Source organism: Leuciscus leuciscus (assembly GCF_965113295.1).
Source record: "Leuciscus leuciscus genome assembly, chromosome: 19".
NCBI classification, from domain to species: Eukaryota; Metazoa; Chordata; class Actinopteri; order Cypriniformes; family Leuciscidae; genus Leuciscus; species Leuciscus leuciscus.
In genome coordinates, this window is record NC_138743.1 from 5,481,106 (window position 1) to 5,506,443 (window position 25,338).

Genomic DNA, 25,338 nt, shown 5'->3' on the forward strand with positions numbered 1-25,338 from the left:
ATCATTCCACACTCGATCTATTTTCACCTTATAATAAGGTATATGCATCGTTTGAATATTTATTTAGCCTATTTATTTGACGCACTAGCGGGATAATTTAGTGACCCTTTGCACTGTCGAATAGTACACGAATAGTTTTAACATTTCCAAAAAGTTAGAAAAGTTAGCAAATACATATTAGAGCAATTGTTTACAGCAAAACACTATTATTATCCACTGTCTTGCCAAATTCGCAAAAGTCAATGCGCTCATCTGGGTCATATTATTTGCTCAAATGTCCTCTTGGCTTTAATTAACACATCCTTCCTGATTGGCTTTAATAACACTATTTCTTCACAGATCACAGATCAAAATAGATGTCATTTCCCATTCCAAATCTACATTGATTAAGAGTTTGTGTAATACGAATCAAGGGCAATTATGCTGTTGCCATTTATGTTTGTATCTGTGCTCCACTGAACCCATACTGCCATCAAGATTTTATCAAAAATATTTTTTCGGTCAAAATTATGACCTGAACAGTAGGCTTTAATTGGTGTGGATCAAACTGACGCTTTTATCCTACCAAAAAAATCTCCTTTAGTCTGGAAATTTAGCCAAAATCTTGCTGTTATTTATGTATGGTTTTCCTTCATTGCTAATTAGTAGGTCAGCTGCAGATTTGTTGGGAAAATGTTGATAGCCTATTAGATTTTTGGACATTTTGCTCTTTGCAATGTTTGTTTGTTTGTTAACTATTGAGTGATCATCTCAACAAATCCTTAATGCAAATTCCTCATTCATTTAACATGGAATCCTGTTAGAAGATCCTGACTGTGATGGCATATGAATGTCAGTTGGGTGTTGGGTAGGATTGCTTTTCGTTATCCTTTTTTTTTTCTTTTTTTTTTTTTTTTTAAACAAAAACAATCTTGAGTGGGCTTCTTTTCTAAGGCATTCTAAACGAGGCCGACGGTTCAAGGCCCGCTCTCAGCCTTGGGTGCGTAAAATGATCCTTTGTAGCATGTGAATTGAGATTGAGCTTTTCATGTGTTCGCATTCCAACATGTAAATGTGAAAAAAGAGAGAGAGGTCTCAAAACTCTGTGTTTTGCGTATGTTTATTGTAATTGTGTAATTTACGAGGAGTTGAAACATCTCACAGAACATGTCATTTCACCCCAAAATCACAAAAGGAAATATGAAATTACATTTTGCATGATAATTCAGCATAATTTTTTGAATATTAAAGGCATAGGAATAGATGCATGTTGAATTGATCAAAAAGGAATTTTATAATGTAATGATTGTCTATAGCACATTCGTGCACTGCTCCTGCCTAAATGCATCTATATGCTCATTTTTAAGGAACCTCATTATGTGTTCATTAAGTAATTGGTCTGTGGTTGTTAATGTGAGTGTTAAGGTTGTCTATTCAGGAGCCTTTGAGAGATGTATTGTTGTCAGGGTTCATGTTATGAATCCAGAATGAGATGTTGCAAGTGAATCCTCATTGGCCAAACTCGGTACTACACTGAAAGGCCAAAACACTTTGCATGCCCTGAATGATAATAATGCCAATAAAACATGAGGGATAATTTACTGGGTCCTCCACTATAAAGAGCAACTGTTTGCACATTTGCCATTGACATATTTAATTTTATTTCATTGGTACAAAGAATTTTAATTTGATGTTCAACAGAAGTTTGTGAAATGAAAAAGTTCACTGTTAAACTAGTTGTAAATCCAGATGAGATAAATGACTTGATTTTGAATTCAGAAAATATTCTGTTCACAGTTTCCTCTATACATTATGAATGTGTTTTTTGTCTGGTGTATTTACTTTTTATTGCTTTACATGGGCGTGATCAAACATAAGAACAAATGTTGCGATCTATTACAGGGTTAATGTACTGTACATTACAAAGATACTCAATATGTGTAAAAAGTTGCATATACCTATGAGCTGGGACATCAAAACAAGCAAAGAAAAGTGCTGTCCAGCAGAGGACGCTGTTCTTCAAGCTGTAATATGTAGCTCTTCTAGTGACACACTAACCAGCACCCATCTTGAGTCAGAACTGTCAACATTTAATTGTAGTGAACAGTTTATTTATTTTAATATATGTTTTAATACATTTTTTGGTGTTTGACTATTTCTTTACATTGTCTTTTTATTATGTTCACTTTTTAGAATGCTTATTTTTTTGTAAAAATGCTTAGAGTGATTACATTTTTCATGCAATACAATTTATGCAAATGTTTTATACTTTTATGAAGTACTTTCATTAATGTATGCGTTCATTGTATTTGTGAGCATCAGATGATTCCGTTTAAACATGTTTTTGTTTGCTCTGAAGCTGCTCATTTTTAATGAAGAAGACTTGTGCACCAAAAGATGAGTCAGTATACAGGCCCTAATAATTCAAATAAAATGAATAGGTTAATAAATGCTGTAAAAGTGTATTGGTCATTGTTAGTTTTTGTTAGTTAATGCATTAACTAATGTTAACAAATGAGGCTTTATTGTAGTTTACTTTAAGTGTTTCAAAAATATTGAGTAAAGAGTCTTAATAACAAACGAAAGGCATCTGAAGTGCCACAATCCACCACAAGGGAGCAGTGCGCTTATGAAAGGCAATGCAGAATAAATGAAGGAACTTTAACTAAGAAAACAGCTGTAGCAGAGGTTTATTTCTTTGAAGGGATAAATTACCCCAAAAATGAAAATTCTGTCATCATTTAATCGCCTTCAAGTTGTTCCAAACCTGTATGAGTTTCTTACTTCTGCTGAACACAAAAAAATATATTTTGAAGAATATGGGTTACCAGACAGTTGAATGGGAACAAATACTATGGAAGTCAATGGGGCCATGAACTCTGGTTACTGACATTATTCAAGATATCTTTTTTTGTGTTCAGCAGAAGTAAGACATTCATACAGGTTGACGATGATGCATTTTCATTTTTGGGTGAACTATCCCTTTAATGTTCGACAAACTGTCAATTTAAATAAGAATCCTATATTTTTAACTGTTTAACTGCCGTTGCAGTGAGATTATTAAGGCCTGTTAACGCCAAGGACGATAATGATAAAGATAACCATGTTTGTTTTGTATTTTTTCAGCTGATGAACGATAAAAACATTGACAGCCAATCAGAATCTATCCTTCTTTAAAGAACTGGAACCTTTGAAGAAACAAAACATTTTTTAATAAACAGAATGAAATATTCCGCATGTGTGGACACTAATATAGCTTATAGTTATCATTATAGTTCAGGGGTGTTTGAAAAAAAAAACACTAACTTGATGTGATGAGATTTAAACTTGGTTTTAATAAATAAAACATTAATAACATTGTTCACGTGAAAATACAGAATTACATTTGGTTTCCTTGTTTATTTAGCAGAAATATATGACAACATTAAATGTAACTGGGACATGAATTTATATTTGATATGGGCCTATATATATATATATTCTCGTCCTTGGTGTGAACAGGCCTTTACTTATAGGCAGATGTATATGGGATTGCTGAGATATTGAGCTTCAAGCATATGCATCACGTTCTTCAAAATTGATGTTTTCCATAGGCCTACATTTTAGACCAATTCAGAACAACATGATTTGGGTTATGTTTCTGGAGAATTATATGATTGAAAGTGTCATATCTAGCTCCGACTGAAAATTACTTGCTTATGATGGTTATTTGCCTTCTGAAGAGCTGATGGGGAGCTGATGGATCTTCCTGGGAATGTTGAAGGCTGTTTTCTGCATGAAATATGTAGTTACAGAGGAGGTAAACATGATTTGATTGACATCATAAAAGATTGCACTCTGCAGTGTGTCCATTTTTTTCAAGAGATCCAATGCATGTACATTTAATGTGGTTTTTGGTTTAAGTAAACGTTTGTTTATTACTCTGGTTGTATGGAGAGCTGAATTATATGAGCCTATGTGATTTCACCCTCAATTTCATAAATGTTTGTGTGTGTGTGTGTCTGTGTGTGTCCATGTTTGTGTGACAAGAGGCTTCATCAATGAACAAGCCGCTGGATTGGTGGACGTAATGTGAAGACTCAAGAGCAAATGAAGACAAGGACAAACTACTGAATTTGCATCACCAAAGATCAAACAGCTCTTCACAGAAATCAGCTGAATACTTCAAGTCTCCATAGATTGTCATATGATGCTCATTTGCATTGGAAAGGAGCGGCAGAAATCTGCTGCTGTGTGGTGAAATAAATGCAATTAAAAGACATAAACTGATACTGATACAAAATTCTCTTTGTATAAGTATGAGTTGTTAAAATGCAAACACTTAAAATCACTTTAGAATTACATTAAGTCTTTGTATCTCTTTTCCATTAATTTGTGCTCAAGGACAACTTTAAGTTAAAACCACTGATCTAAATGATTTTTTGAAAGCCATGATAAATGATTTAATGATATATATATTAAATGATATTATTTTAATTAATGATCATTTACATAGATCAGTGCTTAACACTGGTGTGTATATATTACATATAATAAGGTTTTATTGTTTTGTTATTATTTATTTGTTACAATTTTTTTATTTTACTCTTTTATTGCATGTTTTGATTGTTGATTTGGAGGTGCAATTCTCTTTTTAGCCAGCGCGTGGTTGGCTTCTTTCTGCGTCATTTCCTGCTGACCCGGAAGTTTTTGCTGTAGTAAATCAACTGCGTGCTCTGTGTTTGCTGGTTGTTTTCCTCCTACTGCGTGGTTCGCTGTTTTTAATCGTTTTTAAAGTTGTTTTTTCGTTTAAAAGTGCAGAATTTTTACGGGAGATGGGAGTCCCCGCTTTTTTCCGCTGGTTGAGTCGGAAGTATCCGTCGATAGTAGTACACTGTCTGGAGGAAAAGGTAAGACACAAACACAATAGCATCTGAAGGATTATTTATTTAATTCATTATGTAATTAATAATTTACTTGCACTTAAAATGGTTATAATGAAATAAGCTTTACAGTCCTGACGCTCACATGTGATCGAGTTCGTTTTTGTGCAGATTGTTTTTGTGTTTGAGTGTATGTGGTTTTACTTTTATTAAATGTAATCTTTTTGGCTGAATAGCATACATGTTTACTCTAGTTAAATTAGAGATCCGACTTTCTGGTCGTGTCTCAAACACCTTGAGAGGTTACTATCTCTTCTAGACCGCATTTTAGGCAGACTAGATGTGCGATACCGCTCGAACGAGCAACCAATCACAGAGAAGTATGCAAATTTTCAGCCGATTGTGAAACTGAAGGTGCTTCGAGTACCCAGATCTCGCTTCTGAACGCAGCTCTGCCATGCAAATAAATGTTGTCGGACAGTTTTTTAGACTATGAAGACTAGGTAGATTGGTCAGTAAAGTTTAATATCTTTATGTAATATCTACATTTCTTATTTTCAGGCCAAGGAGTACAATGGAATTAAAATTCCAGTTGATACCAGCAAACCGAACCCAAATGAAGTGGAGTTTGACAACCTGTATCTAGACATGAATGGAATTATTCACCCGTGCACACATCCTGAGGACAAGTGAGATTCTCTCATGTTCTTGACATGTTTTGGTGTATTTAAAGGGATAAATACAAAAATGACTAATCTACTCGCCTTCAAGATGTTCCAGACCATGAATTTCTTTCTTCTGCTGAACACAAAAGAAGATATTTTGAATTGAAAGAATATTGGTTACTAAACAGTTGTGGAGCACCATTGACTTCCATAGTATAACATACTATGGAAGTCGGTGCCCCACAACAGTTTAGTTACAAACATTCTTCAAAAGATCATCTTTTGTGTTCAGCAGAAAAAAATAAATTTATACGGGTATGGAACAACTTGAGAGTGAGTAAATAATGACAACATTTAAATTTTTAGGTGAATTATCCCTTCAAGTGACTTTAACCTTTGTTAAAAATGTTTTAACCTTTTGCAGGCCAGCACCTAAAAATGAAGATGAAATGATGGTTGCCATTTTTGAATACATTGACCGTCTCTTTAACATTGTTCGACCGAGACGGGTTCTGTACATGGCAATTGATGGTGTGGTATGTATCATCCTTCATAATCATCTTCATATCTTCTTTATTAGGCCAGTTTGACAACAGCACTTACTCTAAGTATTACTGCTGCATCTCTGTAGAGAAAAACAAGTCAGTTCTGGATCATTGTATTGAAAATGCACATAAATTCAGGAGTGAGCCACTGGGAATTATTACGAACTTTGTGGTGAAAAAAACACCTTTTTTTTTAATGTGTAGAAACAATATTTTAATTTTTCATTAAATGTTCAATTTCTTTAAAGTACTTATTTATTTTTGAAATAAAATCTGAAGGTGTGTTTTTTTTTTTTTTTTTTTTTTTTTTTTTACTAGCTGGAAATTATACGGCCATAATGTGTTTCCATAACAGCTATACAGTGAGGAAAATAAGTATTTGAACACCTGTCTATCAGCTAGAATTCTGACCTTCAAAGACCTGTTAGTCTGCCTTTAAAATGTCCATCTCCACTCCATTTATTATCCTAAATTAGATGCACCTGTTTGAGGTCGTTAGCTGCATAAAGACACCTGTCCACCCCATACAATCAGTAAGAATCCAACTACTAACATGGCCAAGACCAAAGAGCTGTCCAAAGACACTAGAGACAAAATTGTACACCTCCACAAGGCTGGAAAGGGCTACGGGGAAATTGCCAAGCAGCTTGGTGAAAAAAGGTCCACTGTTGGAGCAATCATTAGAAAATGATCAATCTGTCAATCTCCCTCGGACTGGGGCTCCATGCAAGATCTCACCTCGTGGGGTCTCAATGATCCTAAGAAAGGTGAGAAATCAGCCCAGAACTACACGGGAGGAGCTGGTCAATGACCTGAAAAGAGCTGGGACCACCGTTTCCAAGGTTACTGTTGGTAATACACTAAGACGTCATGGTTTGAAATCATGCATGGCACGGAAGGTTCCCCTGCTTAAACCAGCACATGTCAAGGCCCGTCTTAAGTTTGCCAATGACCATTTGGATGATCCAGAGGAGTCATGAGAGAAAGTCATGTGGTCAGATGAGACCAAAATAGAACTTTTTGGTCATAATTCCACTAAACGTGTTTGGAGGAAGAAGAATGATGAGTACCATCCCAAGAACACCATCCCTACTGTGAAGCATGGGGGTGGTAGCATCATGCTTTGGGGGTGTTTTTCTGCACATGGGACAGGGCGACTGCACTGTATTAAGGAGAGGATGACCGGGGCCATGTATTGCGAGATTTTGGGGAACAACCTCCTTCCCTCAGTTAGAGCATTGAAGATGGGTCGAGGCTGGGTCTTCCAACATGGCAATGACCCGAAGCACACAGCCAGGATAACCAAGGAGTGGCTCTGTAAGAAGCATATCAAGGTTCTGGCGTGGCCTAGCCAGTCTCCAGACCTAAACCCAATAGAGAATCTTTGGAGGGAGCTCAAACTCCGTGTTTCTCAGCGACAGCCCAGAAACCTGACTGATCTAGAGAGGATCTGTGTGGAGGAGTGGGCCAAAATCCCTCCTGCAGTGTGTGCAAACCTGGTGAAAAACTACAGGAAACGTTTGACCTCTGTAATTGCAAACAAAGGCTACTGTACCAAATATTAACATTGATTTTCTCAGGTGTTCAAATACTTATTTGCAGCTGTATCATACAAATAAATAGTTAAAAAATCATACATTGTGATTTCTGGATTTTTTTTTTTTTGATTATGTCTCTCACAGTGGACATGCACCTACGATGACAATTTCAGACCCCTCCATGATTTCTAAGTGGGAGAATAATAGCAGTGGGAAGTGGGAGAATAATAGCTTGCAAAATAGCAGGGTGTTCAAATACTTATTTTCCTCACTGTAAATTCATACATTTTTCCTGGAAGATGATGGAAAATATATAAGCTGGAACAACAAATGTACAAACTATAGGATAATGACATTCAGTTAAAAATATTACTCTGTCAGTTGGTCAACAGTTTTCCAAAACTAAAAAAGGTTTTGGACTCGGGTAAACAACTTGACTGTCCATCATTTCTTTAATGCTCTGAAAATTAAAATAGTGCATGCATGAATTATGCACACTGTAGTTGACTGTTTCAGTAAGCATTTCTTGTGATGCTCATTGGTATTGTTTGTAGGCTCCTCGTGCCAAAATGAACCAGCAGCGATCAAGACGTTTCCGGGCATCTAAGGAAGCAGTGGAGCTTGTAGAGGAAAAACAGAAAATGAGAGAAGAAGTTATTCAGAGAGGTGAGAACAACATCATTCACTAATCCAGGGATTCCCAAACTGGGGTTGGTGAACCTATTGGGTATGTGATGGAAATCAGTGGGTTTAGGAGTTGATGAAAAGCTAATAATTAAATCGTTAAAACAATTAAAATAACTATGGTTTAAAAAAAATTAAAAGCTTACCTAAAAAAATTAATTTTGTTTACCTGCATGTAGTGTTGTCACGATACTGTCATTTCCAACTTGTACAGACCTTATGCGCCAGAGAAACGAGGGCGCCGCCATCTTTAGAATATTGTCTTTTAACTTCCGTTTTTGCAGTCACTCTGTATATTTCTATGGCGCTGCTGTCCAGGAGTAATTAGCTTTTGAAGTGGATTTACTTAATGTAAAGTTAACAAGTTATCATGTGGACTGTGATGTTTAAAGCAGATGACTTAACAAATGTCATTCGACCGGGAATATTTTAAAACGAGCCGTTCATTAATAAACATGCAGAATCCCTGTGATAATACAGACCGGAAGTCAAAAGACAATGAGCACAGCGCTGAAAAGGGGCGGGGCTACATAAGGTCTATATACCTTGAAAAGTATCGATATTCAATATCATGAGGAAAATGCCCATATAGCCTACACTGCCATAATTTTACCGCCATAATTTTGTTGTAATAGCTTACACACAGCACTGGGAGGCTTTATTTTATCGTTGAACTACATTTTACAAAATAAATGACAGGTAAACAGTAATAAAATAAGAACAAATAAACAAATTGCAAACGGTAATAAAACAAGAACAAATAAACAAATTGCAAACGGTAACAAATAAATACAGATTTTCATGTGGGTCTCAAATGTAAAATAACATTGGATAGTTTTTATTGAAAAAATTAAATACAGATTAATACTTACAATTAAAGGGGTGATGAACTGAGAAATCAAATTTTCCTTGAGCTTTAGACATATTAGAGGTCATCATACTATAAGAATATCCTGTAAGTTTCAGAACTGAAAACTTTCTTGTTAGTCCAATTAAAGCTTTTATTGACACCAGTTACAGCGAACGACAGGTTTTTCAAAGTGGGGATCTATGAGGTCAAAGGGTATCAAACACCGCCTCCGCAGAAGATGATCAACGCCTACTTCAACACTGCCTGTTTAGCCCCGCCCACTGATTCGCACATTACATGAAACTCATTATAATATGCAAAACTGTCATCCAATCATAGCAGTGGGCGTTTACTTCAACTTAAGTCTTCAATGCGGCACGCCCATAAAAACCAGCATAGAAAATAGCCTATGACTTATTCATTTTGATGTTTTTGAATGTAAAAACCAAGCGAACGTCATAAGTTGACCTCAGACAACAATATAATTTTTTTTTTAAAGCCAGTTCATGACCCCTTTAAAGTTAGAAAAGTCAAGAGCAGCGAATTATTTTCTTAGTTTTTTTGATCAACATGACAGACATCGGCAGGTTTATTAGGCTGCTGTCACTTTAAGAGCTTATGCACTGATCCAATTTACTGTTACACAACATGGGTTACTTTTCTCAACTATTTACGTTCAAAAACTGACTGTATTTACCTGAATACTCGGCAAGTCAGGCAGTTTGAGATAATGTTTCATGTATTTGACCATTTAAGCGCAATAAGCCACGAAAAATAAGTCAATTTGGTACTCGTGAGCTGAGAGAGGTGACGTTATGAGAGCGCCACTATCAGTGCTGCACGCACTTTTGGTGTGAGCCCGAAACCTGCGGGGATGACTATGCAACTGGTGCGAATGAGACTAGGCAGGTTTGTGCCAAATTCGCCGACGGAGAGAAGAGGGAGCGAGAACGTGCAGCTGGTATCAGTGTATCGATACTGCAGAAATTAAGGAACATTGGAGTTATTTCATTATCGATACATATCTATTATTTGACAACACTACCTGCATATCATCTGTCCATTAACAGACATCAGAGGACCATGAACATGCAAAATGTTTTAAATTATTGAAATATTAACTTAAAATATTAGGGTGTACTTCAAATAAATATTTTTAGTCAGGGTTTTGGCTGACAAATAGTTTGGGAATCCCTGCTTTCCTGCACTAATATGTTCAAGTTGGACTAAATGAGCACTAAAGTTTGATTTGGTGTTTTTGACGCATTGATTCTCTAGTTTCCCTGCTTTATTAATGCTTCTCTTTTTAGGTGGTTACCTGCCACCTGAGGGAATTAAAGAACGTTTTGACAGTAACTGCATCACCCCTGTAAGTGTTCATACTTTTTGGATGGATTAATGAAGTTATGTGTCCTCTTATGTACTGGCCAGACAGCATGTCATCCTGATAGTTTCACTATTGACATCTACTGTTTTGTGTTTAGGGAACCGAGTTCATGGATAATTTGGCCAAATGTTTGCGATATTACGTCTCAGACAGACTGACCAATGATCCTGGGTGGCGCAATATCACAGTAGGCCATACGACTACTCCAATGAACTGCAATTAAAACGTGAGGTTTTTTTATTTTGCTGTGGCATATAATCAATTAATATCTACTTTGTCCTGCAGGTTTTCTTGTCGGACGCCAGTGTTCCTGGTGAAGGAGAGCATAAAATTATGGATTTCATCAGGAGACAGAGAGGTACAGCCGATAACTCAGATTTGTGAAGGTCTTTTGAAATATTGCTTTGATTTGTGATTTGATTGTTATTTGAAGTCTTTTCCTCTGGTGTTCTGTTTTAAATAAACAACTATCCAACATATGCTTTAGAAAAGCCTAATATTAAGTCTAAAATGTGGTTAGCAAAGAGCTTCACTGGTCTGTGTTTTCTTTTCCAGGTCAGCCAAATCACGACCCAAACACGCATCACTGTCTCTGTGGAGCTGATGGTAAAGTGTTTTTTTTCTTTCAAAAGCATTACAATTATTTGGCTATTTAGTTTAGCAAAATTCTGAAAGTGTGTCCTTAAATACTTGTTTCCAAATGTCATTGTAACGTCGGCATGAAATAATAAATTCATCCATGCACTAACTTGCTCTTCCTGTGATATGCTCACTTGATGTCCTGTCATGCTGACTTTAAGCTACAGAACATGGTTATGAAATCATGAGAGGGATTTATTAAATGTATTTGGGTTTATAAGTATGTATAAAGGGACTTGATGTAAAACATCATGTCTGTAGTATTAATGCACTAAGTGGATGAATGAGGAAACCCATATTGCATCTGATTAGTCTGGAGAGAAGATACTTCAAAATATGAATCTGACTGAAAGCTGCCATTATTAACATTTATGAAGAACATTGACTGCATGTTTGTTATACAAGCGTTTTATCTTTGTACTTTCTGGATTTGCCATTATCTGAAACTTTTCTAGCAACTGTCTATAATAAAACACTTTAGAAGAATTTAATTCAGAAAAATTAATTACATGTTTAACTTTCTCTTTTTTTCTTTTTTCTCTCTGTCTAGCTGATTTGATAATGTTGGGTTTGGCGACACATGAACCCAACTTTACCATTATAAGAGAAGAGTTTAAACCCAACCAACCCAGACCCTGCTCACTGTGTAATCAGATGGGCCACGAGATCAAAGACTGTCAAGGACTGGCCCGAGAGAAACAGGGCGAGGTAACCGACTCGTCCTCTCCATCCCTACGCCCAGAACTTTACCTCAGTTTATTGTGAACGTGTGTTGTGTGTCTCCTCTCTCAGCATGATGAATTTGCAGACAAAATTCCAGTGTCAGAACAGGAGTTCATATTCATCCGACTGGCTGTGTTACGAGAGGTTTGTTCCAGTTTTGTGCTTTGTTTTTAACATTGTCTAAATTTGTCAGATTATTTTGCTAGTTTTAAGTCAATAAACAGAAGTTAGTCCGCAATAGTCTTTTCTTCCCTATTGTGACGTATATACGAGCGAAACGGCTTCTGGAACGAGAACGAATGTAGGGCGGGACTTGATTTTGTCTGTGGGGAATTGATTGGATGGTTGTGGTTTGCTATTGGCTGATCTCATGTGAGTGACAGGTTGCTCCGCCCTCATCATCAGAGAAATGTCGCTGCAAGATTACAAGGACACATCAATTAAAAAAATGTGCACGGATAAATAATTTATAATAAATACTGCAATATTTATTAACACTGGTTAATAGAATTCTATTTAAACAAGAATTGTCCATTTTGATTTCATGGTCACTATAAACTAGATTTTTATGCTTTATAAGGAAAATGTTTGATTGTGCAAAATTTGCTGCCACAAAGCTTGGGTATTGTGAATTGTAAAAAATACCAAATTGGTGAGAAAAAAAACAGATCATGTATATTAATGTAAACATGTTTGTCTGTATATGTTTCTTTGCTCCACAGTATCTGGAGAGGGAGTTAACGATGGCCAGCCTGCCGTTCCCATTTGACTTCGAACGAAGCGTCGATGACTGGGTGTTTTTGTGTTTCTTTGTGGGAAACGACTTCTTGCCCCACTTACCATCTCTTGAGATCAGGTACGCTCGCAGAAGCCACTTTTGTTGTTTCATTGTGCGCTGCAGTGAGTTCTGACTCTAGTTTGTCTTCAAACAGAGAGGGCGCCATCGATCGTCTGGTTGGCATCTACAAAGATGTCGTTCATAAGACTGGGGTGAATATTTACACGTCCATATATCCCATGCTTGAAGTCAACATGAATTTGCATTCATTTAAAATTATTTACAATGGTGTGACCATGATTTTATCCATCTGGAATTGATTGAAGGGAGAAATTTATAAATACACTATATTAATGTGTTTTTTTCCTCCCTCTCTCTCTCTCTCTCTCTCTCTCTCTCTCTCTCTCTCTCTCTCTCTTTTTCTCTGTCTCTCTATAGGGCTACTTAACAGAAAACGGCTTTGTCCATCTCGAACGAGTAGAGCTCATTATGCAAGCCGTAGGGGTGGCCGAGGACAACATCTTCAAAAAGCGCAAAGACGACGATGTGAGACCTGCACAATAAATGTTATTTGCTGTCAACTCTGTGCTGCGGAGGGCGTGTGACCTCTGACCCTTTACACTGAGTTTGATACAGAAATGTGCACTTCATCAGCTCATCATAGGCTTTTATATCCTGCAGGAGAGTTTTAAGCGGAGAATGAAGGAAAAGAAGAAACGGATGAAAGTGAGTGAAAATGTTTTTTTATGCAATAATTCCTTTTGAAATGTCAACCCAACATGCATAAACCCACACTTCCTTTGAAAGCCAGTGAGTTGAATCAATTCACAAGGTCATTTAATTCAGCTGACAGCGGCTGAATAGTTCACACTCACATTGAATGTGCATTTGTATCATGCAAATAACAGTTTTTTATGGGGGCGTTTAGTAAGACTGGATAATAAAGCTAAATATTTTTTTCCCCAAAGATTTTTTTTATGAAACAATTTGGTAACACTTTACAATAAGGTCTCATTTGTAAACATTAGTTAACTAACTAACTAGGAACAATATATTCTTACTCTCTTTGTTAATGATGTTCACACTGCATTAACTAATGTTAACAGATTACATTTTTGATTTTATACATGCATTAGTAAATGCTGAGATTAACATTAAGATTAATAAATGCTGTAGAAGTATTGTTCATTGTTAATGTTAACAATGCAGTCACCAAATGAAAACAATATAACAAAACATAAATGAATATAATAGCAATAAATATGTAGGTAGGTATGTAATTTGCTGGTTAAGTTGCTTAATCATGATTTAATTTAATTTTACCAGCAAAATCATAATATATTAATACCAGCATAATAAATGGACATAATCATATATATATATTATTATTATTAATTTTTTTGTTAACTTGTTAATTGCACTCTTCCCAGGCGCAGCAGGGTCCATCGTTTGTCCCTCGTGGTCAGTTTGCCCCTCAGGCCCTGGGCAGCAGAGACAGACCCATGGCAGTGCAGAACGCCAGACATGCCGCGTATGAAATGAGGATGCAGGGCAACCAGCGCAATCAGGTCTGCCGTCACACTGTCTCTGTGATTGTCAATATGGGCTACAGTAGCTTAACATGAGCGCAGCTGTGAACACCAGTCTTTTCATTTCATCCCTAGACATAAAAAAAAAAAAAAAACTTCTATAAATTTTGAAAAGGCAAAGTAAGTATATGAAAATCAAAATACAAGATTATGTACTTAATTTCTTTTGAGGCAATGAACTAGAAAGCTTTGCAAATTATGTGCACCGTTGTTCCAAGTCAGTAAGATAAAAAAAAAAAAAACTTTTATTCAGGATGGATCTATTAAATTGATCAGAAGTGTTAAAGACATTTATAATGTTACAAAAGATTGCCATTTCAAATTAATGCTATTTTAGTTTTTTCTTTTTTCTTCTGTTTTTGTTTTTCTATTCATCAAATAATCCAGGAAAAAATTTATCTCACTGTTTCCATGCATTAAATTAAGATGCAAATCAGCATATTAGAATGATTTCTTAAGGATCATGTGACACTGATGCAAAGCTGAATTTTCAGCATCATTACTTCACAGGAATAAATTACATCTTACAATATATTCACATAGAAAAGTTATTTTAAATTGTAATGAAATATTTCACAATATTACTGCTTTTACTGTAGTTTCCGATTGGTGTAGGATTTTGGGTGTTTCGGCTATTAGATACGATTTCTTAAAGTTTTGGTCACAACTTGTTGCTTAATCAACCTCCGAGCTCATTTGTGTTTTTGTACGACATGTATATTACTGTTAATCACTTTCTCTTCACTTGCAGAACTCGTCTCCTGCAGTCTATTGCTGCTTTTGTATGACTTTCATGCTTATTTTGTCACCTTGGTTGAACGAGCTGTTTCTGTATTTTTCAGGAAGCGGCTCAGTCCTTGAGAGCCATGATCAAAAATGGGAAGGCATGTATTTTTTTTTCTCTCACTCCTGCTTTGTACAACATTTTTGAAAGGGCTTTATACTTAAGCTTTTGACAAACCATCTCAGAACATGACTGTCATTGAATTAGTGTATAAACAGCATCACTGTCCTTCCTCTCAGAGTGTTGCTGAAACCAGTGACAGCGTGGATACTCGTGGTGTGAAACGTAAAGCCGAGGACAGTGACAGCGAACCAGAACCAGAAGATGTCGTCAGGTAACAACACAACTCTTGGAATTCAATTCAATTCACGTTTATTTGTGTAGCACTTTTCACAATACTTACCGTTTCAAAGAAGCCTTTTAGAAAAATGCGTGTTTCTACAGTCACCTCTGACAACAAATTACTCTAAATTGTAATGTCCATATCTCCAGAAATGTACACAGGGTTCCCACGGGTCCTTGAAAGTTTTTGAATAAAAAAAATAAAATAAAAAAAAGCCCTGGAAAGTTTTTTAATATTAACGTACATAGATACAGGTTCTTGAAAGTGCTTGATTTTATTTTGTGCAATAAGTTTTCTCGAAAAAAATCCATATTCCCTCCGGTCCGCTTATGTTATTTTGCCAAGACTTTGTGTCCTATGCATACTAGCTTACTTGATTTACTTTAGTTATGCGTGTTTGCGCTTTGTTAAAGGTCCCATCTTGTCAAAACTGAAATTTCCGGATAGCAGAGGTCTAGGGGCTGTGAAACTACCATATAAGTTTCAAAACAGTCGATCCACAGACAAATGCACACAGCCTGCATAAAGTAGCTGTGCCTTTTCACGAGCCGTTGTGACTTCCGTATAAATGTGATGTGTCATATATAAATGTGTCAGAACTACTCAGTCACCGCCTTCAGTCACCACCCCCACCAATGGTGGGTCACTCAGAAAACAACAGGCCAATCAGAAGAGAGGCTCATGAATATTAAGTAGACAGGTCAAAATCGACCTGTTCTTGGCAGAGCTCCTGAGAAAGGAGCTGTAAAAATTGAGATGTTTTTTGTTACTTATACCGCAAATATATATTCTTAAGGACATCAAAACCTAAAATAAAACTTCAGAAAGGTGTTCAAAATGGGACCTTGAAGTGTTTCCCCCGTGAGGTACTTTGTGTTGTACGTTGCCATGAGCTTCACGCGCGCACAAAACTACTACAGTGGAACCTCAACGTTTCAGACACACCGTGAAACATCGCAAAAATAGGCTCCAACCGCTGAAATGTGATGCCTGGAAAATGCAAGTTTCAATATATTTGGAATGTTTTATAATGTATTTGATCTGCACTATGTTGTGATATGTTTTCAGTGCTTACACCGAACCCAAATATGTTCAGTCAACAGCCCTATTCGGACGGTAATTGTTTCTCATGAGGTCATACAGTATTTTCATCGATTTCATGGTTTGGTCTGTGATTTGTATTGCCATCCGAATCAGAATGTCAGTGTTTTTCTCCCACCACCCGCATAAAAATCCCCCGAATTACCTAGCCTACTGTTTTTTTGACAAACAGGTCGTGCGGTGATTTAATTGCTGTCCAAATCCACATTTCTGAGTTTACAAGAAGAGATCACTTCAAAATTCACTGTTTAAATCCTCTTTGATCTCTGCCGATCACCATACATACGATAACTGTTGCGCTTAACTGTAATTTGCATGGTTTAAAGATGTACTTTTTTTTTTATTTCTGAAATGCTGGAAAGTATTTACAAGACCAAATATTTCACTACCTGCTCCACCTCAGCGAACAAAGGAGAAAGAGGAAAAAAAGCACGTAAACATTTGAAATGGGCTGTTATTTATATATATATATATATATATATATATATATATATATATATATATATATATATATATATATATATATATATATATATATATATGTGTGTATGTATATGAGATCCAATGTTAAAATGTAGGCTATTATGCACAACATTAAAAATACAAACCATGCAGCTTTATTTTTTTACCTTAAAAAGGTGCATTGTGTAATATTTAGGAGGATCTGTTGACAGAAATGCAATATCATAAACATAACTGTTTTCAGTGGTGTATAAAGACCTTACTTAATGAACCGTTAATGTTTTTATTACCTTAGAATGAGCCATTTCTCTCTACACACACCGCGGGTCCCCTTACATCGTCATGTTTCTACAGTGGCCCTAAACGGACAAACGCGATGTTATGTACAAGTAACAATAATATTCACAATAACATAGTTTTACTGAATTAAGTAAACCTAATTTCTTAATTGATCTTTGTAAAGAAACCTCATTGCTTAACTGGCTACTCTCTGCTGTCTCAGACGACGACATCTTTTCCTTTTACTGAAGAAAATATTCTTCAGTTTAATGCAAAACAGAAATACGACAAATAGAATATCAGATCTCTGTCATTGCAACAAAAAAAAAGCACAAAAAAAAGCTTTTTTGCGTAGTTTTTGACACATGAAACTGAAACAATGTATCTTACAAGGTAACATGATGTAACCTTGCTCTCACTTGAAATGTCTCCCCACATTAAGTCTTTGAATTTGAGGGTATTGGACCTGGAAAGTCCTTGAAAGGTCCTTGAATATGAAGTTAACCAAGGTGTGGGAACCCTGTGTACAGTTCTAAGATGATACAAATCATGCAGTTAGCTAACATGCATTTTTTTAGGCAGTCCGTTATTAAAGCAGTTATTACAAGTTGTGTTTAGTGATGGTCCACAATGTTGAGTAGCTGTCTAATAATTTTTATTTTGGTAATATTTTCCTATGGGTTCTTTTCACATTTCTGGGGTCCTCCGAAGCAGAAGTCATCATAGTTGGATACATTTCTATAGTGGTGAAAAGAAACACAAAATATAATATTTGCATTTCCATTTGCTCCAATAGGAAAAGAAAAAAACCCACAATAGCGTTTCTATGACTTTTCAAAAAAGATTTATTACAGTGGTCAGAAGAGAGAAAGATGTCATGTAGCAGTATCAACTAGTTTTCTGTCATTTAATGCCAATATAGTGCTAAGCCGGGTGATTTTTGCTGTCATACAAGCTTCCAGGCGATTACAATAGAAAGCAGTTATTTTAAATTGTAATATTTCACAGTATTACTGTTTTTACTGTAGTTTTGACCAAATAAATGCAGCCTTGGTGAGATGAGAAGAGACTACTTTAAAAAACATTATATATATTATTTTTATTTATTTGTATTAATTAATTAGGGAAATAGTCCATCTTTCTAGCATGCATCTCGAGACTGTGTTCTGTTTTGTTGCTCTTTGTTTTTCTGTTTCTGAATACAAGAGTGTATCATATGTAAAGTCCTACTAAACCCTTCCAGTTGTGGTGTGGTGGGCCTAAAACAAGCTTAATTACACCAGCCCTCCTTAAGACTGCTTTTTTGACTAGTCGTTAATGACACTATTGTCTTAGAGCTGTAGAATTTGAATTTGTCTCATATTTAATGAAGTTTGTATCATTTGATTCTGTTTCCTACCTGTTTATTATTGTGAAGCTGCTTTGAAATGATCTACTTTATAATGTTCAATAGAAATAAAGGTGACTTGACTTCCACAAACTTCACACAAATCTCAGTGCGAGTGGTGCAGGAGTCTCTCGATGATGCGTGTCCGTACAGCCAGTGATTAATACAGCAAATGTTTCAGTGATTAGCTTTCCAACGCGGTCTAAATCGATTGGGTTCAATTGGTATTCATGGAGGTTTTCCTTGTCCCCGGTGGGACGCTGTAGAGGTTACACTAGACAGATGCAGCTCATCCTTGATTATGTGAGCTGCGTTTCCAGAGCATGTCAAAATATCCTGACCAGCGCTAAGGTGGAAAACAAGTTTCCCATCGCCCCTTAATGGAGCCCGTCAAAGTGGGAAATTCTCATAGGCGTGCATATGCATAAAAGTGAACCCGCTCAATTTGGCACAGGAGAGGCTGGTTTGTATTTAATGAATTCAGGCCTTTCTTTGGAGAAGACAAACTGAGAGGCGTGTGTATGTGTGACGGTGTTATAAATGTTTTTCACAGGTTATGGGAGGACGGCTGGAAACAGCGTTACTACAAAACCAAATTTGATGTGGATGCGACAGACGATGACTTTCGTAAGAAAGTGGTGAAGTCGTACGTGGAGGGCCTGTGCTGGGTGCTCAGGTACTACTATCAGGTAAATCACTGGTACACACACCTGAACCTGAAGGGTTATAAAATGTAGGCTATTATGCACAACATTAAAATACAAACCATGCAGCTTTATTTTTTAACTTAAAGGTGCATTGTGTAATATTTAGGAGGATCTGTTGACAGAATTGCAATATCATAAACATAACTGTTTTCAGTGGTGTATAAAGACCTTAATGAACCGTTATGTTTTTATTACCTTAGAATGAGCCATTTCTCTCTACACACACCGCGGGTCCCCTTACATCGACATCTTTCTACAGGAAACCCTAAACGAACAAACGTGTTTCGTCACTGTTGTTCTTCGTGCAGAGAAGCTAAAATCAGTGAATAAAACACTTGACACAATGATAAACAAGTAACAACAATATTCACAATAATATATAGTTTTACTGAATAATTAAGTAAACCTATTTTTCTTTAAAAAAGAAAACGGCAGATTAAGAAATTCCTAGACCAAGTAAGAGGCACAATGTTTATGCAATTGTGAGCCTTAAAGGGATAGTTCACCAAAAAATTAAAATTGTCACTCACCCACCCTAAATTAAATCTGTACATCAGATAAAGTGGTCGTGTCTCTTCAGAAAATTTGGACTAAACCGCTCAATTCAAATGGATTAGTTTTACGATCTCTTTATGAACCTTTTGAAGCATCAATGTGGGAGCTGTCAATGGAGGGACAGAAATCTCTAGTGTTACGAAGATGAACAAAAGTCTGGTTGGTTGGTCCACAGCTCAGCTTCAGTTCCTTTAGCCATCATGAATAAAACACATGGAGATGCATCGGTTTGCCGGCCATAAATAGAAATTGGCCGGGTTTTGCCCAAAATATTTTTTTTTCGTTTTTTTCTATTCCGTTATATTATATATTTCTATTCCGGATTTGCGCACAAACTGCATTGCTATAATTTTCCAACATGTAATTTGTGTGGAGATATTACGAAGTCTGTCACCTAGACGTTAACACAGGCCAGAAATGAGACGCCGAAGACAGATGCAAAGAAGAGAAGAAACGCAGCAAGCTCACTGTTCACGATGCCTGAAATATTCGTGAATGTGAATATGAATATGAATGCATCTCTGAAGGAAACTGACTGTCTTCAGAAAACTTTCGATGGCATTTTCTTTTCCTCACATCCATATAAATTAGTGTTTATAAGCGCAGCTGCTTTTTCTTACAGCAGTACCTAAAGAAACTCTTGCGTTTTCATTCAGTCCATCTGCTGTTTTTGTTTTGTGCAGGTGTGTCTTATGTAGCATAATTTAACAACTCTAAAGTCAGACCATTGTTTTTTTTGCTTTAATCTTGAAATTATACAAAATTGTACAATTTAAATTAGAGTTAATTTAAAAACAACTGCTCATACTACATGTGTGTAGCATCTTTGTTTGGATCATGATTACATTCAGTGGTTGCCTCATTTTAAATGGCTACAAATAGTTTTTGTTTAAGGTCAGTTTGGCATGTTCTTGAGCAAATAAACAACAAATACTTTTGTTTCAAGAAAAAAATTGGCATTTGGAATTGGCCAATTTGCTTATAAAAAAAATGTCCCTAATTACACACTTATTTCCTATCTTTTATTCTTTTCTCCTTTTCACTTATGAGTTTGCACATTCTGTTTTAAAATAGATCCATGAAATGTTACAGAATATCCCCTGCTTTATCTGTTTGTTCATCAGATCTAGGATCAAACAGCTTTGCGCTGTGTTTGTGCTGCTCTTTGAGCCAGTTAGTGTTATGTAGTTGAGTTTTAATGCAGGGTCTTGATCTTTAGCTTTAAATTCAGTCATTAGAGCTCCGTTCTCTTCAGTAGATCTCTGGTTGATTAGAGTTCCGTGTGCAGGGATTTGTCCGCAGTAATTGGAGCTCTATATATATGCGTGGCCTGCACTCGCTCCATGTGCTAGGGATGAGAGCCGTCCCACGGGAACCGCTGAACAGATTCGTTATGGAGTCTCGCTGCTGTGTGAGATGCGTTTGCTCCTTTCTGCCACACATTCGCTGATTTGCACACACACAGACACAGAGAGAGACACCGACGCTGCCAAATGGTAGATGTTCAGGGCCAGATCTCCACATGGCTTTTATTTACCCATATTAGGGTGTCTATTTTTTCATTTGAGGTGTCATGAGTATAATTTCTATTGCATGGATTTCGTGCACCTTTTTGCCACTTGACAATGTCAATTCTAATGCAGGAAATTAATAGATCGGTTGACTCTATAAAGCAGAAAGCTGCCACTGACTTCACCAGAGCGCCAAAGAGATTTCCAAATGCGTTCTCTCATAAATTAGATTTATCAAATTAATTTTTTTGTCAAAATTGTTAGTGATTGTTTTGTGATGTGACGTTTGGTCCTTTGTGATTTTTATTTTTATATATATATATATATATATATATATATATAAAATGGATCACAAAGGCCCAAACGTAACATCATAAAACAATCACTAACAATTTTTACATACATTTATTGGAATTTTATTTATTTAGAATATTTTAAAGCAAGACATTACTGGAGAGCTTATTTGTCTTTTTTTTTTGTTTTGATATAAGGTAATGAACTTTTATACAGTTTATACAGTTCAAAGAAGGCCTATAAATAATTATATAAGAAAATACAGTTTGAAGCATTTTTTTTTTTTAAGACTAATTTAATAAAATAATTCATTATGTATTGTAAAGCTTGAATTGTAAAGCCTGAGAAGTATTAATTAAAAAATATATATACTTTTTTTTTTTTGCTTTAAGCTCACAATTGTGATTGTTGAATATTTCTCTGTCTCTCTCTCTCTCTATAAATGTATATATAAAATCTGCTAAATGCGACAAAGGCACGAAGATATTAAGCAATTAACATTCTTTTCTATAAAGCTGCTTTCTAAACTTTTGTGAAAAGCGCTATACAAATAAAATGAAATGAATAAATGATATTTACCTACATATGTTGTTTACAGTATGTAACAATGCCTCACATGGACTTCATAAACAGCTTTGAGCAACTCGGATGAATCATTGAATCTTTAGAAAAGATTCATTGTAATGTACCATTTGAAAGAACTGATTTTCAGAAATTAATTGACTGTAAACCTCAGTAGAAAAAAGTGGCAGAAGTCTGACACTGACAAAATTGCCCCTCTTTTCTGTAATGCATTTTTCTGGTTGGTTTTGGATCAGTTTTGGGGGGATTGTACATTTTTAAAAGCGGATCTACTTTAAAAAATAACAATTGTAAATGTTTGAGTGCGCTAGCATGTTAATGACCTGAAAGGTAATAGACATGGACTAAATCAACAAATTTTGGTGTTTCATGAGTGTGTTTGTGTCTTTCGTTAAAGCCCTTTTGGTTCTTTCTTAAACTGTCTGGCCTAAATATGCCCTCTGGAGTGTTAATTGAGCTGCAAATTTGATGGTGTATCAAGGTCTCCCATTGAAAGGGCTAATGGAAGAGGTCTTAAAAATGACTTGGGTTGAAGGTCTTTCAAAATCGAGCATTTCTGATTGAAGTAACTGAAGATGTATTTAACTTGTCTTTGTGTGGTACGACAAGACAGTCTCTGAGTGTCTGTTTTTTTTTATTTGTCACAGGGTTGCGCATCCTGGAAGTGGTATTTTCCCTTTCATTATGCTCCGTTTGCCTCCGACTTCAAAGACATCAAGGGCATGTTCAGCGATTTCGAGAAAGGGACCAAACCGGTAATTTGAAACGCATTGCATGGTCACACAAACTCTGTTATGGGTGATTTTTGTTTTGTCCTTGTGTTCCTGATGTGTTGACTCTTGATTTACACAATGTCGTCATAATTCATCTGCAGTTCAAACCTTTGGAGCAGCTCATGAGTGTATTTCCTTCTGCCAGTGGAAACTTTCTGCCGACGACATGGAGAGCTCTGATGACTGACCCAGTGAGTGGCAGATTTACCTCTGACTTCTTATACATGAAACGGCATTCACAGTGCATTAAACTTCCATAATATACACTGAAAAAAATTTGCTGTAGGATTTCCTCAGGAACAAATTTCACTCATATTGCTATTCAATTGCACAAATAATTAAAGCTGCAAGCAGCATTTATCGGGGTTCAAACATTTAAGGCTTTTAAGCACACATGCATTACTTGGCAAGCATTTAACCACTGACATCATAGATGGAAAAGACCATTTACAGCCAATACAGGCGATTTACCATAGGAGGTACATGTTTTTTAAAGCTTTTTAACAGTTATAGCGCCACCTATGGTCCGATCTCCATCAGGGATGTTATGACACATATGCTCACCGATTTTTGTGAAGTTCTGAGTTTTCCTTTAGGATTTATAGGCTTTTTAGTGTATTTTGCCATGCCCCTTTTCTAAATGACCCTGTTACAGCCACCCAAATGCTAAAGTTCAACTTTTTTTTCGATAATTATTGATCTAGAGAGTCCAGAAAATTGTCCTAGACTGGTTTGGTTCCGATCGGGCGAAAAACCAGGGACTAGTTCGCAAAAGTAGGTTTTGGACAAAATTCGACGTAGCAGAAAATTTTTCCTGCCTAAATCGAAATTGGAGATAGCCATTTTGACAAACAGTCTAAGAGTTAATGAGCGATATTGCACTTTTGGTTGCTGTAGCGCCGCCTATGGGCCAATCGGGGTCATACTCTGATAGGTTCTCCCCAAATTGACCAGGTTTCAAGTCTCTAGGCCTTACGGTTTGGCCTGCACGATCAGTTTTACAAATCCTTACAATTACAATAGGGTTTCAGCATTTCATGCTTGAACCCCTAATTACAAAGAAAGGGCAAGTAACTGGACTTTCAAGTGAAACTTTTTGATTGTTGGGAATTTGATTTGAAAAAGGCATGGATCGGCAGATTTATTCAACATATTCATACATTTATTTATTTAAATTCAGTTATATCTATCATTAAATGTATGAGACAAGCAATTGGAAATTCTACTTAAAATACGATTTAAAAGTTGACTTTTGTAAAATTTAATAATTTTACATGATTTAAATGTTAAACAAAAATGCACACTCTTTTTCTTTTATGCCTAGTCCTCCATAGTCGTGCACAGTAACACCAAAGACATTTGAGAGTGTAAAAACCATTCATTTCTAAATGTTCTTTCTCTTTGAAACTGTCTTTATCTGTCTTTAACAGGAGTCCTCAATCATTGATTTCTACCCTGATGACTTTGCCATTGATTTGAATGGGAAGAAATACGCCTGGCAGGGTCAGTGCTTAGCCTTGAGCTTCACAGTCTGAACAGAAACCATGAGTGCTGTATTGTTTTCAGTCATTATGATTTTGGTCTTCTCTTCGTGACAGGTGTTGCTTTGTTACCGTTTGTGGACGAGCGGAGGTTACGCGCAGCGTTAGCAGAGGTCTACCCTGAATTGACCCCAGAAGAGAGTAAGGCATATACCTTCATTGCCACTAAGCAGTCAAGCAGAAATACTTGCCGATCATGGTCTGTCCTTAACTCTTTCCCTGCCATTGATGGAATTTTCCATCATTTGAGACAACACTTCTCCGCAGTTGACCGAAATTTTCTGCTTTCCATGTTTTTGGTTATACGCTAGGGAGCGCTATTATGCATCTTCTGAAAAAGTACTGAATCTCCTGATCAAAACAGGCAAAGAAGATTCAGAAACAAGTGCTAGCATATGTAAAATAATGCGATAATCAACATTAAACAGAATATAAATCAAAACGGCCTAATGTTACCGAATGAAATGTCGACCGAGGATGAGCTATAGGACTGTGAGGCTTTGAACTCGATCTACTCCAGCTGTTTTGATCATCATTGGTATTAATCCCATCCAGATGTAGTCTTTGATTTTGTTTAAAATGTTGCTTTTTGTTTATGAAACTTACCCATATTCAAATGTTGATTTAAAAAAAGAATGCATGAACCGTTTAAAAGCAGAATGTCTTTTCTTTCTTTGGATACATTGCTTGTTCGGATATTCATACAACAAAATATTCTGGGGGTCAGAAATTTTTGTGTGAGAGAAAATGATCAAAAATGCTGGCGGTGGCTGGCAACTT

At 36.2% G+C, this 25,338-nt stretch overlaps 1 protein-coding gene across 1 annotated transcript in view; it reads left to right on the forward strand.

Moving 5' to 3' along the window:
* The first annotated feature begins 4,664 nt into the window (after positions 1 to 4,664).
* Positions 4,665 to 25,338, forward strand: part of xrn2 (5'-3' exoribonuclease 2) — a 34,905-nt gene continuing 14,231 nt past the window's right edge. The window contains exons 1-22 of the mRNA XM_082148049.1: positions 4,665 to 4,868; positions 5,403 to 5,530; positions 5,931 to 6,042; positions 8,144 to 8,255; positions 10,434 to 10,492; positions 10,608 to 10,697; positions 10,796 to 10,868; positions 11,066 to 11,116; positions 11,700 to 11,857; positions 11,942 to 12,016; positions 12,595 to 12,728; positions 12,805 to 12,862; positions 13,089 to 13,196; positions 13,332 to 13,376; positions 14,081 to 14,218; positions 15,082 to 15,123; positions 15,263 to 15,357; positions 19,149 to 19,284; positions 22,892 to 22,999; positions 23,119 to 23,208; positions 24,448 to 24,520; positions 24,616 to 24,699. Of these exons, the coding sequence (XP_082004175.1) occupies positions 4,794 to 4,868; positions 5,403 to 5,530; positions 5,931 to 6,042; positions 8,144 to 8,255; positions 10,434 to 10,492; positions 10,608 to 10,697; positions 10,796 to 10,868; positions 11,066 to 11,116; positions 11,700 to 11,857; positions 11,942 to 12,016; positions 12,595 to 12,728; positions 12,805 to 12,862; positions 13,089 to 13,196; positions 13,332 to 13,376; positions 14,081 to 14,218; positions 15,082 to 15,123; positions 15,263 to 15,357; positions 19,149 to 19,284; positions 22,892 to 22,999; positions 23,119 to 23,208; positions 24,448 to 24,520; positions 24,616 to 24,699 (2,044 nt within the window). The 5' untranslated portion in view covers positions 4,665 to 4,793. The remainder of the gene's footprint in view (positions 4,869 to 5,402; positions 5,531 to 5,930; positions 6,043 to 8,143; positions 8,256 to 10,433; positions 10,493 to 10,607; positions 10,698 to 10,795; positions 10,869 to 11,065; positions 11,117 to 11,699; positions 11,858 to 11,941; positions 12,017 to 12,594; positions 12,729 to 12,804; positions 12,863 to 13,088; positions 13,197 to 13,331; positions 13,377 to 14,080; positions 14,219 to 15,081; positions 15,124 to 15,262; positions 15,358 to 19,148; positions 19,285 to 22,891; positions 23,000 to 23,118; positions 23,209 to 24,447; positions 24,521 to 24,615; positions 24,700 to 25,338) is intronic.